The following is an 18,252-nucleotide window of genomic DNA, read 5'->3' as shown; positions in this document are numbered from 1 at the left end:
AACCCGCTGAGAGGCACTTAAATGTGATTTACAGAATATCCATGTGGATGTAGATGTGAAGAAGTAGAAGAAGTAGTTAGGGATATTCTAAGCTAGAAACGTAGCAGAGTGTTTGAAAGGAGGAAAAGTGTGAATGCTGCAGGCGGTCACAGAAAGTTAGGACAAGATACAGAACCGTGGTTCTGTCGACGCATTTGGGGACGATTCTGGTAGAAAAGCAACAACGACGTACCAAAACGCAGCCATTTTATACTGAAAACTCGTCAGAGAAATGCTGCTTCATGGAGAGCCTGGAAATTTTTAACAGAATACCAAACTTAGCAGAAACGATCCCCAAATTAATAGTGAGGTGCATGTTATATCAAATGCATTCGTTCAGAACCTTGTGTATATTTTTGATCCATCTAAATTATGTTTGGATTTTTAAATTTTACACTTCAACAATAAAAATTTAATGAGTAGAATTTTTTTGCAGTAACACTTTAGAGTTCAATGAAAAATTGCATATTTTTCTGGACTGATATCCCCCAAGGAGTAACAGGATATCTAAGTAAAAAATTTGAGGACTTAAACCTAGGACACCCAAGTCTTTTTTTCTACCTGGGATGCCCAAGGGGGGGGGGGGAGGGGTTGGTTTGGCGAGCCCACAGGTATTAAATAAGTTTATTGACGAAAAATTACAACTTTCAAAATGGTTTATGTACATTAACTAAGGCATCAGTTCATAAATGTTGTTAATTGTTATAAATATTGGATTGAGCGAATAAAAAATTGACATATTACAATACAAAATACAGATGTGTTGATATACAATAGACTACTCTGAGTCCTCAACTTCAAGGCAAGAGACACACTTCATAATTTTTTCTGAATGTGCGTTACACACATGTTTATGACACTGTCCACAGGACTGTTTTGGTTTACTTATATTGTTGTACTTCAGCTTCTTTGTTTTAGCTTCTCTTACACAAATATGGCACTGACCGTTCCTTGCAGGAGGCTGACGTGCTTCTGTTGTCACTTCTTTGGTTTTCTTTTGTAGAATAGTCTCCATTGATTGAACAATTTGGTTAGATAACCCTCTTGCATTTGCACTTCTTTCTTCTGCCTGTAATTTCACTAGTTCCATCCCAGCTTGCAGAAGATAAAGTTTCCGTTTGTTGTGTTTCTTTTCATTCCATCTTGGATGTTTCTGGATGAATATGGTGGTTGCATTGATAGCACAAATGTCGATGAGGGAGTAAAATACAGATAGAGGCCATCTCTTTGTTTCCCTCCTGCAGGTGTACATACACGCAATTTGATGAATTGTATTAATTCCACCTTTAGTGGAATTATAATATGCATTTATCTCGGTTTTATTTTTCTCTCCTCCAACAGTGCCATTATCTTGGTGCATTGTTCACAACATCAGTAAACATCAGTAAATTTTTACTTGGTCTCGTTTTAGCTGTGTAGGACACCAAAGTTACTGGAGGCCTGTGTGTTGGGAACTGCACTAACTGACTGCAAGTTTACGAGATAAATAACAGCTGACTGACATCAACAGTCACTCCCTCTGAAAATAAACCGATTGTTGTGAATATCAAGAATACCAACCGACGAGAAACTAACTTGCATGGTTGTAGAGATGAGAAATACCAAAAGGGAAATTTTCTATAGCATGGAAGCCTAAGGGGGGAGGGTTTGTTGGACCCATAATAAGTTTATTTATTTTTTCGGTCAAAGCAGGAATTTTCTGTAAAACATATTGACATTAATGTTTCATAAAATAGCCAACAAACAATAACTCAAAGGGAATATGTAGTATGAAAGTTACTTGGGCAAAAGCAGGGTACATAAAAAAATGTGGGTTCAATGAACCGCCCCCCCCCCCCCCCTTAGGCGTTCTAGGATTAATAATATCTTCTAGTTGCTAAAAATATTTTATGTTCTGTGATGTGCTCGTGAGTTGCTACTGATTTTCTCATGCTTGTGCCTCTTTATTGTATATCTGGTTCAAGAATGTCCTGTGTGGGGCACGTTGGATGTCGGGGTGTTGGGAGGCAAAGTCCTTGGATACCGAGCTTATCACGCGTGGTTAGTCGCGCCTATCAACATCTGTTCCCGCACCATGTGATGGTGACGACCGATCCACTTGAGCTATCGCCTGACGGAAGGCCCTAGAGTGCCTCTCCAGAGATTAGCATCGCATCCGGCGCCACAGGTGGTGCGATCTGCCGTCCAGATAGTCGTCCCCCACCTGGGGCTGCCAAGTATATAAACAACAACACCTGTTCGCCGCGGGTGTTGGACTACCTGAAGGGACCCGCGCAGAGCTCCAATGGCATCATCGAGGCTGCTCGCGGTCGTCGTCGTCCTGGCCGCCATTGGCGCGACCACCTGCTATCCGCAGCGTGGGAAGATACACTTGCCAAGGTACGGACAATAGCACCATATCGGCAGATCTCTTCCTTACCACTGAGCTCTGTCTGCTACCATTCACTTTGGTGGTAAAATGGAATCCATATCGGAGTGGTATCGCAAGGTACAGACAGTATTATCGGCGCTGCTATCTGCAGAGTGGGAAGACATACAGGGTAATTTTAATTAAAGCTTCCGAATGATTGTAAAGCGTAGTTATTGGACGCAGTTTTCCGAAATTCCTTCACCGGGGAAGACGAATGGAATATTCCAGAATTTGAAACACTGACAGCTGCTAGCATGAGTTTCTTAGAAGTAGATACCTTAGAGGTTGTGAAGCAACTCAAATCGCTTGATACTGGCAAGTCTTCAGGTCCAGATTGTACACCGATTTAGTTCCTTTCTGATTACGCTGATACAATAGCTCCATACCCAGCAATCATATACAACCGCACGCTCACCGATAGATCTGTACCTGCAGATTGGAAAATTGCGCAGGTCGCACCAGTGTTCATGAATGGTAGTAGGAGTAATCCATCTAACTACAGACCTATATAATTGACGTCGGTTTGCAGTAGTGTTTTGGAGCATATACTGCATTCAAACATTATGAATCACCTCTAAGGAAACGATCTATTGATACGTAATCACCATGGCTTCAGAAAACATCGCTCTTGTGCAACGCAGCTAGCTCTTTATTCGCACGAAGTAATGGCCGCTATCAACAGGGGATCTCATGTTAATTCCGTATTTCTAGATTTCCGAAAAGCTTTTGACACCGTTCCTCACAAACGACTTCTAATCAAGCTGCGCGCCTATGCGGTATCGTCTCAGTTGTGCGACTGGATTCGCAGTTCGTAGTAATAGACGGCAAATCATCGAGTAAAACTGAAATGAAATCAAGTGTTCCCCAGGGAAGCGTCCTGGAACCTCTGCTGTTCCTGATCTATATAAATGACTGGGGTGACAATCTGAGCAGTTCTCTTAGATTGTTCGCAGATGATGCTGTAATTTACCGTCTAGTAAGGTCATCTGAAGACCAGTATCAGTTTCAAAGCGATTTAGAAAAGATTGCTGTATGGTGTGGAAGGTGGCAGTTGACGCTAAATAACGAAAAGTGTGAGGTGATCCACATGAGTTCCAAAAGAAATCAGTTGGAATTCAATTACTCGATAAATAGTACAATTCTCAAGGCTGTCAATTCAACTAAGTACCTGGGTGTTAAAATTACGAACAACTTCAGTTGGAAAGACCACTTAGATAATATTGTGGGGAAGACAAGCCAAAGGTTGCGTTTCATTGGCAGGACACTTAGGAGATGCAACAAGTCCACTAAAGAGACAGCTTACACTAAACTCGTCCGTCCTGTGTTGGAATATTGCTGCGCGGTTAGGATCCTTACCAGGAGGGATTGACAGAGGACATCGAAAGGGTGCAAAAAGGGCAACTCGTTTTGTATTATCACGTAATAGGGGAGAGTGTGTGGCAGATATGATAAGCGAGTTCGGATGGAAGTCATTAAAGCAAAGATGTTTTTCGTAGCGGCCAGATCTATTTACGAAATTTCAATCACCAACTTTCTCTTCCGAATGCGAAAATATTTTGTTGAGCCCAACCTACATAGGTAGGTATGATCATGAAAATAAAATAAGAGAATTCAGAGCTCGAACAGAAACGTTTAGATGCTCGTTTTTCCCGCGCGCTGTTCGGGAGCGGAATGGTAGAGAGATAGTATGATTGCGGTTCGATGAAACCTCTTCCAAGCACTTAAATGTGAATTGCAGAGTAATCATGTAGATGTAGCAGTAGATTGCAAAAGAGCACAGGTAGTTCCAGTTTGCAAGAAGGGTCGTCTAGCAGATGCGCAAAACTACAGGTCTATATCTCTGACATCGGTCTGTTGTAGAATTTTAGAACTGTTTTTTGTACGCGAAACCTAAAATCTACTCTGTAGGAATCAACATGGATTCCGGAAACAGCGATCGTGTGAAACCCAGCTCGCTTTATTTGTTCATGAGATCTAGGGAGCCGGCTGGAGTGGCCGAGCGCTTCTACGTGCTACAGCCTGGAAGCGCGCGACCGCTATGCTCGCATGTTCGAATCCTGCCTCGGGCATTGATGTGTCTAATGTCTTTAGCTTAGTTAGGTTTAAGTAGTTCTAAGTTCTAGGGGACTGATGACCACAGATGTTAAGTCCCATAGTGCTCAGAGCCATTTGAACCAGTCTGAGACCCACAGAATATTAGAGACAGGCTCCCAGTTATATGCCATTTTCCTTGACTTCCGGAAGGCGTTCGATGCAGTTCCGCAATGTCGCCTGATAAACAAAGTAAGAACGGAATATCTGACCAGCTCCGTGGCAGGACTGAAGAGTTTTTAGCGAACAGAACACAGCATGTTGTTCTCAATGGATAGACGTCTACAGACGTTAAAGTAACCTCTGGCGTGCCACAGGTGAGTGTTATGGGACCATTTCTTTTCACAACATAAATGATCGAGTAGACAGTGTCGGAAGTTCCATGCGACTTTTCGTGGATGATGCTGTAGTATACAGAGAGGTTGCAGCACCAGAAAATTGTAGCTAAATGCAGGAAGATCTGCAGCGGATAGGCACTTGGAGCAGGGAGTGGCAACTGACCCTTAAAATAGACAAATGTAATGTATTGCGAGTACATAGAAAGAAGGATCCTTTATTGTATGATTATATGATAGCGAAACAAACACTGATAGCAGTTACTTCTGTAAAATATCTGGGAGTATGCGTACGCAACGATCTGAAGTGGAATGATGATATAAAATTAATTGTTGGTAAGGTGGGTGCCAGGTTTAGATTCATTGGGAAAGCCCTTAAAAAATGTAGTCTATCAACAAAGGAGGTGGCTTTCAAAACACTCGTTCGACCTATATTTGAGTATCGCTTATCAGTGTGGGATCTGTACCAGGTCGGGTTGACAGATGAGATAGGGAAGATCCAAAGAAGAGCGGCGCGTTTCATCACAGGGTTATTTGGTGAGCGTGATAGCGTTACGGAGATGTTTAGCAAACTCAAGTGGCAGATTCTGCAAGAGAGGCGCTCCGCATCGCGGTGAAGCTTGCTCGCCAGGTTTCGAGAGGGTGCGTTTCTGGATGAGGTATCGAATATATTGCTTCCCCCTACTTATAACTCCCGAGGAGATCACGAATGTAAAATTAGAGAGATTCGAGCGCGCACGGAGGCTTTCCGGCAGTCATTCTTCCCGCGAACCATGCGTGAATAGGAGAGGAAAGGGAGGTAATGACAGTGGCAGGTAAAGTGCCCTCCGCCACACACCGTTCGGTGGCTTGCGGACTATATGGGTAGATATATAAAATTAAATTACGTCAAGTTTCAACGGAATATTGTCGGAGAAGGGGGAAAACATATGGCAGGAGAAAAATAAATACGAGTAGCTAAAAAATGTTGCAACGGTAAGCATAATAATATAATAGTGGTCGACTACAAATGACAAACGTATCATACAACAACGCCCAAGGTGTACGTTTGACATTAAACAAACTGAACTACTCAGTGTGCATGGGTGTATAGGTGTGGTACTGTTAGTTACGTAAGCTCATCAACCACGGCAACATCATATCGCGACGGATGGGAAAAAGCGGTTTTTAATTGTCCTGAGGCCAAAAACCGCATAAAAAGCATCAGTCAAAATCAAATCGGATTATTAATTTCGGTGGGATTGGCGCTAAACACGTTCACTATGCTTTCCACACTTTTCTGCAACAAGTTGAAATCGAGAAACACCATGTTTCACAACTGACCAAAGTGTTTCCAGGGTCACATTCAGAGTGTGTTGCGCACTGCGTGATTTCAATGCAGCTAAGTTAGCAATTTGAGTGCTGGACACAACAGCCAGAAGTTGGGTTGGGTTGATATGGGCAGGAGGAGACCAAACTGCGAGGTCATCGGCTCATCAGATTAGGGAAGGGTAGGGAAGTACGTCGGCTGTGTCCTTTCAAAGGAACCATCCCGGCACTTGCCTGGAGCGATTGGGGCAAGCAGGCGGCTATGGCCGAGCGGTTCTAGGCGCTACGGTCCGGAACCGCGCTGCTGCAGGTTCGAATCCTGCCTTGGGCATGGATGTGTGTGATGTCCTTAGGTTAGTTAGGTTTAAATACTTCTAAGTCTAGGGAACTGATGATCACAAATTATTAATACTGTTAACATAATACGAGGGTTGTCCAGAAAGTACGAGGGTGAGTCAAATGATAACCTTCAATATTTTTTTAAATAGTATTTATTGTGCAGAAGTGGTACAAAGCTGTATAACTTTTCAACATAATCTCCCCCATGACCAATGCGAGTCCTCCAGCGCTTACAAAGTGCATAAATTCCTTTAGAAAAAAATTCTTTTGGTAGTCCGCGCAACCACTCATGCTCCGCGTGGCGTACCTCTTCATCAGAACGTAACTTCTTACTGCCCGTTGCGTCTTTGAGTGGTCCAAACATATGGAAATCACTTGGGGCAAGGTCTGGGTTGCTTGCTCTCTCCGTTTCCGGTTGGTGGAAGTGAACCCAGGTTTCGTTCCCAGTAACGATTCTTGCAAGGGGGCCATCACTTTCTCGTTCAAAGTGCCGAAGAACCACAAGCATCAACACGTCGTTCTCTCATTTCAGGAGTCAGCTGCCGTGGCACCCATCTTGCAGATACGAGGGTTATCCTCAAAGTACATTACATTTTGGAATTAAAAATAAAGAAAGTATTGGAATTTTTTTATTATATACAGATGAAAGCCACACTTAAATACAACTTTTCTACAAAGTTGCCATTTAAATTAAGGCACGTACCGTAGCGATGGACGAGTTTGGTAATTCCTTCGTCGTAAAATTCGGCCACCTGCGCCTTCAACCACGTGGTTACCGCTTCTTTTGGGACAGAAAAGGTGTGATTTTTGTGGATTTCCTGGAAAGACGCACTCCAATAAACTCTCAAAGGTATTTCCAAACTCTGCACAACATCAGAAGAGCAATACAAAACAAGCGCAAGGGAAAGTTGGCTCAAAGATGATGCTGATTCACGACAACGCCCGGGCCCACACGGCATATGCCACTCGTGAAGTTCTCGAATCTTTTAAGTGGGATTTGTTTCCTCATCCGCCGTACAGTCCCGACCTGGCACCGAGCGACTTCCACTTATTCCCAGCAATGAAGAAGTGGCTGGCTGTGCAGCGTTTTGATGACGACGCACAGCTTCAAGAAGAGGTATCCACGTGGTTGAAGGCGCAGGCGGCCGAATTTTACGACGAAGGAATTTCCAAGCTCGTCCAACGCTAAGATAAGTGCCTTAATTTAAATGGAAACTACAGTGTGTTTCAAAAATGACCGGTATATTTGAAACGGCAATACAAACTAAACGAGCAGCGATAGAAATACACCGTTTGTTGCAATATGCTTGGGACAACAGTACATTTTCAGGCAGACAGACTTTCGAAATTACAGTAGTTACAATTGTCAACAACAGATGGCGCTGCGGTCTGGGAAACTCTATAGTACGATATTTTCCACATATCCACCATGCGTAGCAATAATATGGCGTAGTCTCTGAATGAAATTACCCGAAACCTTTGACAACGTGTCTGGCGGAATGGCTTCACATGCAGATGAGATGTACTGCTTCAGCTATTCAACTGTTTCTGGATTCTGGCGGTACACCTGGTCTTTCAAGTGTCCCCACAGAAAGAAGTCACAGGGGTTCATGTCTGGCGAATAGGGAGGCCATTCCACGCCGCCTCCTGTATGTTTCGGATAGCCCAAAGGAATCACACGATCATCGAAATATTCATTCAGGAAATTAAAGACGTCGGCCGAGCGATGTGGCCGGGCACCATCTTGCATAAACCACGAGGTGTTCGCAGTGTCGTCTAAGGCAGTTTGTACCGCCACAAATTCACAAAGAATGTCCAGATAGCGTGATGCAGTAATCGTTTCGGATCTGAAAAATGGGCCAATGATTCCTTTGGAAGAAATGGCGGCCCAGACCAGTACTTTTTGAGGATGCAGGGACGATGGGACTGCAACATGGGGCTTTTTGGTTCCCCATATGCGCCAGTTCTGTTTATTGACGAAGCCGTCGAGGTAAAAATAAGCTTCGTCAGTAAACCAAATGCTGCCCACATGCATATCGCCGTCATCAATCCTGTGCACTATATCGTTAGCGAATGTCTCTCGTGCAGCAATGGTAGCGGCGCTGAGAGGTTGCCGCGTTTGAATTTTGTATGGATAGTGGTGTAAACTCTGGCGCGTGAGACGATATGTGGACGTTGGCGTCATTTGGACCGCAGCTGCAACACGGCGAAGGGAAACCCGAGGCTGATGTTGGATCACCTGCTGCACTAGCTGCGCGTTGCCCTCTGTGGTTGCTGTACGCGGTCGCCCTACCTTTCCAGCACGTTCATCCGTCACGTTCCCAGTCCGTTGAAATTTTTCAAACAGATCCTTTATTGTATTGCTTTTCGGTCCTTTGGTTACATTAAACCTCCGTTGAAAACTTGGTCTTGTTGCAACAACACTGTGTTCTAGATGGTGGAATTCCAACACCAGCAAAATCCTCTGTTCTAAGGAATAAACCATGTTGTCCACAGCACACTTGCACGTTGTGAACAGCACACTCTTACAGCAGAAAGACGACGTACAGAATGGCGCACCCACAGACTGCGTTGTCTTCTATATCTTTCACATCACTTGCAGCGCCATCTGTTGTTGAAAATTGTAACTACTGTAACTTGGGAAGTTTGTCCGCCTGAAAACGTACTGTTGTCCCAAGCATATTGCAACAAACGCTGTATTTCTATCGCTGCTCGTTTAGTTTTTATTGCCGTTTCAAATATATCGGTCATTTTTGAAACTCCCTGTATGTAGAAAAGAAGTATTTAAGTGTGGCTTTCATCTGTATATAATAAAAAATTTCCAATACTTTATTTATTTTTAATTCCAAAACGTAATGTACTTTGTGGATAGCCCTCGTACTTGGTGAAATTGGTGCACATCATGCACAATGTCGCTGGGCTGTTTACCTTCACTATGACTTCAACTGCTGCAATGTTCTGTGGAGTCACAACTCGTTGTGCCTGACCTGGACGAGGAGCATGTTCCACTGAAGTCATACCATTTGCGAACTTCCTACTCCATTCGTAGACTTGCTGCTATGACAAACATGCATCACCGTACTGAACCTTCATTCGTCGATGAATTTCAATAGGTTTCACACCTTAACTACGCAAAAACAGAATAACAGAACGTTGTTCTTCCCTGGTGCAAGCCACAAGTGGGAGGGCCATCTTTATACTGACACTACGATAGTATGTGTCCATCTGCACTATGCTCCCACCTACAGGCCATTTTTTGCACGATGTTTGTCACACGCTTACCAACTTACAGGACGACGGCGCGAAATTTCGATCTGTTATTAGAAATGTAAGGTTTCCATTTCACTCACCCTTGTAAGATCCGATCGGTTGCAAAATGGACAGCAGTGGTAAAATTCGGTAAAGGTTGGCACAGATGTGTGTCTCTGCACCCCCGGAAAAGACGTACGTGCTGGTGCAAAATGATGTCCCGATACACCTGACCTGTTACATTTCCTCTATCAAAGACATGCAGAGGTGTACGCGCACCAATCCCACCCTACATCATCAAACCACGACCTCCATATAGGTCCTTTTCAAGCTAATTAAGGGGTTGGTATCGGGTTAATGCCAGATGAAAACCCGCAGAGAATCACATTCAGACTATACCAGGACTCGTCCGTGAATGTAACCTGGGACCACTGTTCCAATGACCATGTACTGTCTTCTTGACACCAGCCTTTACGGGCTCTCCTGTGACGAGGGGTCAGTGGAATGCACTTTGCACTTCTCCAGGCCAATAAACCGTGTCTGTTCAGTCGTCTGTAGACTGTGGAGACTACTGTTCCAGTGGCTGCGGTAAGGTCCCGAGCAAGGCTACCTGCAGTACTCCGTGGTCGTATGCAGGCACTGATGGTGAGATATCGGTCTTCTTGTGGTGTTATCCACTGTAGACGTCCCGTACTGTAGCGCCTGGACACGTTTCCTGTCTGCTGGAATCGTTGCCATAACTTTGAGATTACATTTTGTGGCACACGGAAGGCCCATCCTACGACCTGCTGTGTTTGACCAGTCTCCAGTCGCCCTAGTATTCTACCCCTCATAACGTCATCAATATGTGTTCTTTGAGCCATTTTCAACATACAGTCACCATTAGCAAGTCTGAAAAAAAAAAAGTTCAAATGGCTCTGAGCACTATGGGACTCAACATCTTAGGCCATAAGTCCCCTAGAACTTAGAACTACTTAAACATAGCTAACCTAAGGACATCACACACACCTATGCCCGAGGCAGGATTCGAACCTGCGACCGTAGCAGTCCCGGGTGTCCGGACTGCAGCGCCAGAACCGCACGGCCACCGCGACCGGCTAGCACGTCTGAAAACGTGTGTATACTTACTCGCTTTACCGTACTCTGACACGAACGAACACACGTCTGCATATGTGGACTGCTGCCAGTGCCACCGTGCTACGACCGCAGGTCAAATGCACCGCATGGCCAAACACCGAGGTGCCTATTACACGTTGTCGCCAGTCTCTGTCAGTCTACAGAATAGATCGGCCTGTATGTTTTTGTGCTGTACGTGTCCCTTAACGTTTCCACTTCACTATAACCTCGGAAACAGTGGACCTAGGGATATTTAGGAGTGTGGAAATCTCGCGTACAGACGTATGACACAAGTGACACATGACCACGCTGTAAGTCCGCGAGTTGGTGGAGCGTCCCATTCTGCTCTCTCACGATGTCTAATGCGTACTGAAGTCGCTGATTTGCAGTACCAGCAGTAGGTGGCAGCACAATGCACCTAATATGAAAAATGTATGTTTTTGGGAGTCTCCGGATACTTTTGATCGCACAGTGTATACCTGAGTTGTAAAATCCGTTCCCGAAGTAACAGACACTTGTTCGGTTACTATTTGATGTGTGCTCAAATTATCTTGCTCATTTCTGTGTGAGACTTCAATGCCGTTGTCCTTTGCAGGATGAAAAGGACGCAAGCGAACATCAACGAATACTTCGACGAGATCACCCCCCAGATCAAGGACTTCTTCATCACGGCAGGACTCGACCCTCTGCAGTTGCCAGACCTCGTCCAGAACTTCAGCGTGGTGAGTCTTCTGCATCTACACCTACATATACATCCATACTCCGCAAGCCACCTGACGGTGTGTGGCGGAGGGTACCCTGAGTACCTCTATCGGTTCTCCCTTCTGTTCCAGTCTCCTATTGTTCGTGGAATAAAGGATTGTCGGTATGCTTCCGTGTGGGCTCTAATCTCTCTGATTTTATCCTCATTGTCTCTTCGCGAGATATGAGTAGGAGGGAGCAATATACTGACTGACTCTTCGGTGAACGTGTATTCTCGAAACTTTAACAAAAGCGCGTACCGAACTACTGAGCGTATCTCCTGCAGAGTCTTCCACTGGAGTTTATGTATTATCTCCGTAACGCTTTCGCGATTACTAAACGATCCTGTAACGAAGCGCGCTGTTCTCCGTTGGATCTTCTCTATCTCCTCTATCAACCCTATCTGGTACGGATCCCACCCCACTGAGCAGTATGCAAGCAGTGGTCGAACAAGCGTACTGTATCATACTTTCTTTGTTTTCGGATTGCATTTCCTTCGGATTCTTCCAATAAATCTCAGTCTGGCATCTGCTTTACCGACGATCAACTTCATATGATCATTCCATTTTAAATCACTCCTAATGTGTACTCCCAGATAATTAATGGAATTAACTGCTTCCAGTTGCTGACCTACTATATTGTAGCTAAATGATAAGGGATCTATCTTTCCGTGTATTCGCTGCACATTACACTTGTCTACATTGAGATTCAATTGCCATTCCCTGCACCACGTATCAATTCGCTGTAGATTCTCCTGCATTTCAGTACGATTTTCCATTGTTATAACCTCTCGATATACCACAGCATCATCCGCAAAAATGCTCAGTGAACTTCCGATGTCATCCACAAGGTCATTTATGTCTATTGTGAATAGCAACGGTCCTATGACACTCCCCTGCGGCACACCTGAAATCACTCTTACTTCGGATGACTTCTCTCCATTGAGAATGACATGCTGCGTTCAGTTATCTAGGAACTCTTCAGTCCAATCAAACAATTGGTCTGATAGTCCATATGTTCTTACTTTGATCATTAAACGTCTGTGGGGTACTGTATCGAACGCCTTGTGGAAGTCAAGAAACATCTACCTATGAACCCGTGTCTATGGCCCTCTGAGTCTCGTGGACGAATAGAGCGAGCTGGGTTTCACACGACCGTCTCTTTCGAAATCCATGCTGATTCCTACAGTGTAGATTTCTAATTTCCAGAAAAGCCATCATACTCGAACATAATACGTCTTCCAAAATTCGATTGACGTTAGAGATATAGGTCTATAGTTCTGCACATCTGTTCGAAGTCCCTTCTTGAAAACGGGGATGACCTGTGCCATTTTCCAATCCTTTGAAACGCTACGCTCTTCTAGAGACCTACGGTACACCGGTGCAAGAATGGGGGCAAGTTCCTTCGCGCACTCTATGTAAAATCGAACTGGTATCCCATCAGGTCTAGCGGCCTTTCCTCTTTTGAGCGATTTTAATTGTATCTCTATCCCTCTGTCGTCTATTTCGATATCTACCATTTTGTCATCTGCACGACAATCTAGGGAAGGAACTACAGTGCAGTCTTCCTCTGTGAAACAGCTTTGGAAAAAGACATTTTGTATTTCGGCCTTTAGGCTGTCACCCTCCAACTGCGCAACACCACGCGCTGTTAACATCCAGCTGCCGCTGCCCAACACTACAATGGCGAGTATTACAACAATGCCAACCAGCCACAGACTGCACACAGCACAGCCAGTGATTTTCATACAGAACGCTATCTGGTGTTACCAATAAAAAAAAACCTAAACAGCCTACTTACAAGTCTTTGAACAAAATTCTGAACGTGGGCTTTCCACGACAGCTTACTATCTATCTGAACGCCTAGAAATTTTAACTGTTCAGTTTCACTAATCATGCGCCCTGTCTGTGAAATTGATGGTGTGTTAGAAACAGTAAAAACTTTGTCTTACTGTGATTTAGCGTCAGCTTATTTTCTACAAGCCATTAACTTATGTCATGAACAGCTCTGTTTGAAACAGGGCCAGTGTTGCACACAACATCCTTTACTACCAAGCTAGTGTCATCAGCAAACAGAAATACTTTAGAGTTACCTGTAACACTAGAGGGCATATCATTTATATAGATAAGGAACAGGAGTGGCCCCAACACTGATCCTTGGGGCATCCCACATTTGACTGCACCCCACTCATATCCCACATCACAGCCATTCTCAAAACCGTCAATAATGATTTTTTGCTGCCTCTTCATAAAGTAAGAGGTGAAGCAATTGTGAGTTACTCAGCATATTCTGTAATTGTTCTACTTCTGGATCAATATTTCCTGATTAACACAATCAAACGTCTTACTTAAACGAAAAAATATGCCGAGTGGTCGGAACCTCTTGTTTAACCCATCCAGTACCTAACAGAGAAAAGAGAATGTAGCTTTGTCAGTTGTTAAACGATTTCTAAGGCCCAGCTGTACATTTCATGGCAAATTATGTGATATAAAATAATAAATTATCCTTATATACACAGCCTTTTCAATAACTTTAGCAAATACTGATGGCATAGAAACAGGTCTAAAATTATCTACATTATCCCTTTCTCCCTTGTTATAAAGTGGCTTTACTACTGAGTACTATAATCGAGGAGGAAAGTGATCGTTCCTAAAGGAGAAATTACAGATATGGCTAAGTACAGAGCTAACATGTGCAGCACAGTACTTTCATATTCTGCTAGGCACTCCATCATTTCCATGAGACTCCTTAGTCTTCAGTGATTTAATTACTAAGCGGTTCTCCACTCTTGTCTGTATCACAGATGAGTGTATCAGACATCAGTCTCAGAAAGGCATTTGCCAGGAGAATTGTATGACTTTTATTTAATTCTCCAGCAATGCTTAGTGAATGATTGTTAAAGACTGATTTATCAGTAACACAAATATTTTTAGTAAGAACTGACTACTTCTAAACTAATTTTCTGAGACTAGGTGTTAGTAGCTATATCTAAACATGTACCAGAGGTTTGTAGCTGTGTCTGCATCTTTATCTGGACTCTGAGACTAGAAGCTTGTAGCTAAATTTAAATATATCTCAGCGCACCCAAACTTGACGTTTGTAGCTATGCCCACATCTATGTCTAGTGTCTGAAATTAGACATTGGTAGCTGCAACTATTTCCCCATACCTATATACTAGTTTTTCATAACTCATCTACATCAATACCAAGGCTATGGACTGGGTGTTTGTAGTTGGTACTACACCTATATAAGGTCTATATATTAATGAACAACAGGTTCCTCAGATGAGGCTTTCCCATAAACCATGACTAATAAAGTCCCAAAAATCACATAAACGTAGTGTCATTTGATTGCTCCACTTCGTATCTCCAACAATTCAACAGTAGGGAAATGGATACGTGGCTTCTCAAAGTGGAAGTTGGTCTTCATGAGCTGAGGATACAATCTGTCACCTCATTCAAATAGCTGGTGGTAACGATTTGTATCTACGCAAAGCCAAACAGTCACATAGACTAACTTTTATCTAATGCAAATTACAGGCTTTGACTCATTACATGGAAGCAGGGAACTATAGTTTGTCTGTAAATAAATAACTGGCTTGGAGTACTCTTCAAGGGTATGGGTGAATATTATGATGTGACTTAACCTAATTAAAATTTACTGTATTGTTGTCCTAATAGTAATTAGAAGATTTCTGGGGTATTGATTTGAATAGTATTTGTGAAGATAATTTTCAATACAGTAGGACAGGTGTTCCATGAGAAGACGTTGTAGCAGGCTGCTGAATGCACGTGATCCAAGTATGTAACATATATGTCCTTTGATTTTAAGCCCTTGAAAAACTTACATAGGTTGGTTGTATTCCTAGTATTAGATTGACGTTCTGCACTTTCAATTTTTCAGAGCCGGTAGTTGTTGGGAACGCTTAACATCATTAGTATCATATGAAACAATTTTTTATGAGGTTGTTGATGTTATTTTTTTTGTTGTTTTCGCTATTGTGCTCTTTAGTCCGAAGACAGATTTGATGCAGCTTTCCGTGTTAATATGTCCTCTGCGAGCCTCTTTATCTCCGCCTAAGTACTGCAACCTACATCCTGAACCTGCTTACTGTATTCATCTCTTTCTCTCCCTCAATTATTTTACCGTCCCCTCTTCTAGTCATTTTGTGCCCCACATTTGGCTTTCCCCATATTTGCGTATTTCCCATATTTGCATTTTTGCCATATTTGCGTTTTTGCCATATTTGCGTTTTTCCCATATTTGCGTTTTTCCCATATTTGCATATTTCCCACATTTGCGTGTTTTCCCACATTTGCGTTTTTCCGATATTTGCGTTTTTCCGATATTTGCGTTTTTCCCATATTTGAGTTTTTCCCATTTTTGCGTATTTCCCATATTTGCATTTTTCCCATATTTGCGTTTTTCCCATATTTGCGTATTTCCCACATTTGCATTTTTCCCACGTTTGCGTTTTTCCCATATTTGCGTTCATCCCATATTTGCGTATTTCCCATATTTGCGTTTTTCCCATATTTGCGTTTTTCCCATATTTGCGTTTTTCGTATATTTGCGTTTTTCCCACATTTGCATTTTTCCCACATTTGCGTTTTTCCCATATTTGCGTTCATCCCATATTTGCGTTTTCCCATATTTGCGTTTTTCCCGTAGTTGCGTTTTACCAATATTTGCGTTTTTCCAATATTTGCGTTTTTCCCATATTTGCATTTTTCCCATATTTGCGTTTTTTCGATATTTGCGTTTTTCTCATATGTGCGTTTTTCCCATATTTGCATTTTTCCCGTATCTCACGAACCCATCCTACCATTCGTTTCCTTCTTCTAGTCATTTTGTGCCCCACATTTGGCTTCCCCCATATTTGCGTTTTTCCCATATTTGCGTTTTTCCCATATTTGCGTTTTTCCCATATATGCGTTTTTCCCATATTTGCGTTAATTGGTATCCTACCAACTAATCCCTTGTTTTAGACAATTTGTGCGACACATTTCTTGACTCCTCAATTGTCTTCAGTACCTCCTCATCAGTTACTTCATCTACCCATCTAATCTTCATGAGTGTTCTGTAGCACTATATTACAAAAGCTTCAGTTCTCTTCTTGTCTAAACTGTTTATCGACCATGTTTGGCTTCCATACATGGCTACACTCCACTCAAATACCTTCAGAAAAGGCTTCCTTACACTTAAGAATGTATTCAATCTTAACAAATTTTCCCTCGTCAGAAACAATTTGCTTGACATTGCCAATATATATTTTAGATACTCTCTACTTTGAAGAGGTATGCTCAAGATATTCTGAATCAAATACTACGTACTTTCTTTAAATATGCTTCTGATCTGGTAATAACCTTCCTTTTAATTATGTTTCCCCATATTATTATCATGTAAGTCATTAGAAAATGGAAGTATGAGAATTAACCTAGTTTCTTCGATTGGAAGTAGTTTACAGTGACGATCATATCTACTGCAATCACCACTCAACTAAGCCGCTCCATTAATTCTATTGAGCGTTTTCTGCAAATATAGCTCTCATTTGTCGATAGTCGAAATAGTTTAACACAATCCATTTCATGTACTTCGTTATTGAGTTGACTGTTTGTTTTGTCCTTGTCTTCTGTCTGAAATTTTTGTACTGAGACTTGTTGTTTTTGTTGTGGTCTTTAGTCCTGAGTCTGGATTCATGCAGCTCTCCATGCTACCCTATCCTGAGCAAGATTCGTCATCTCCCAGTACTTAGTGCAACCCACGTCCTTCTGAATCTGCTTTGTGTATTCATCTCTTGGTCTCCCTCTACGAATTTTACCCTCCACGCTGCCCTCCAGTGCTAAATTTGTGATCCCTTGGTGCCTCAGAACATGTCCTACTAACCGGTCCCTCCTTTTTGTCTAGTTGTGCCTCATACTCCTCTTCTTATAAATTATTAATAATAATCCGTTTACCTTTAATCGGTCGTTAGTGTTCAAGAATCCCATGAAATCCATTTCTGTAAGCTGCTTTTTATTGGCACACTAGTATCATCTGCTATAATAACAGATTTTGCATATCCGCACGATGCATGTACAAAATCACGCTATAAAAAATTATGCGCTGTGGTATACCAGTGTAATTGCTTTGATTACGAGTGGCTATTGTTCTTTGATCGACCCGTGTGTCTGATGCTCTCTACTTTCTGTAATGCAGATAAGATAAAACGCCATTTACCTTGTAAAGTCCTTCGACTGATACATTATTAGCGGTTATCAAGTTGGAAGCCATATGATTAACAGGTCCCGCCCCGTTAATCATATTTACGTCTAACAGTTTCCCTGGTGGCCCAAACAAATACGATCACGGTGGGTACCACAGGAAAAAGTGCTACACTAAAACTCTGGGAGATGTCGAATGAAAAACTGTTGTACGTCAGATTTCACTGTTTTGATATCATTCTACGTATCACAGTTCAATACCGCTAGTCGGTTTAAACCACGCAGAATCGACTGGGAAAAAACAATTCGTTCTGGCCTCCAAGTTAGAACATTAATGGAAATGGTAATTAATGTATTTGTTTGGATTAACTGCCATAAAAGTTTGTCCTCGAAATAATTTGGTCGTGGTCGTAAGCTACG

General features: G+C 42.7%; 1 protein-coding gene across 1 annotated transcript in view; it reads left to right on the top strand.

Annotated features, from left to right (window-relative positions):
• The first annotated feature begins 2,274 nt into the window (after positions 1–2,274).
• Positions 2,275–18,252, top strand: part of LOC126293466 (uncharacterized) — a 37,570-nt gene continuing 21,592 nt past the window's right edge. Inside the window, exons 1-2 of the mRNA XM_049986708.1 lie at positions 2,275–2,418; positions 11,483–11,609. Coding sequence (XP_049842665.1) covers positions 2,324–2,418; positions 11,483–11,609 — 222 coding nt within the window. The 5' untranslated portion in view covers positions 2,275–2,323. The remainder of the gene's footprint in view (positions 2,419–11,482; positions 11,610–18,252) is intronic.

Source organism: Schistocerca gregaria, chromosome 10 (assembly GCF_023897955.1).
Source record: "Schistocerca gregaria isolate iqSchGreg1 chromosome 10, iqSchGreg1.2, whole genome shotgun sequence".
Classification (NCBI taxonomy): domain Eukaryota; kingdom Metazoa; phylum Arthropoda; class Insecta; order Orthoptera; family Acrididae; genus Schistocerca; species Schistocerca gregaria.
Note: the sequence above shows the minus strand (reverse complement) of the source record. Positions and strands in the feature narration are given on the sequence as shown.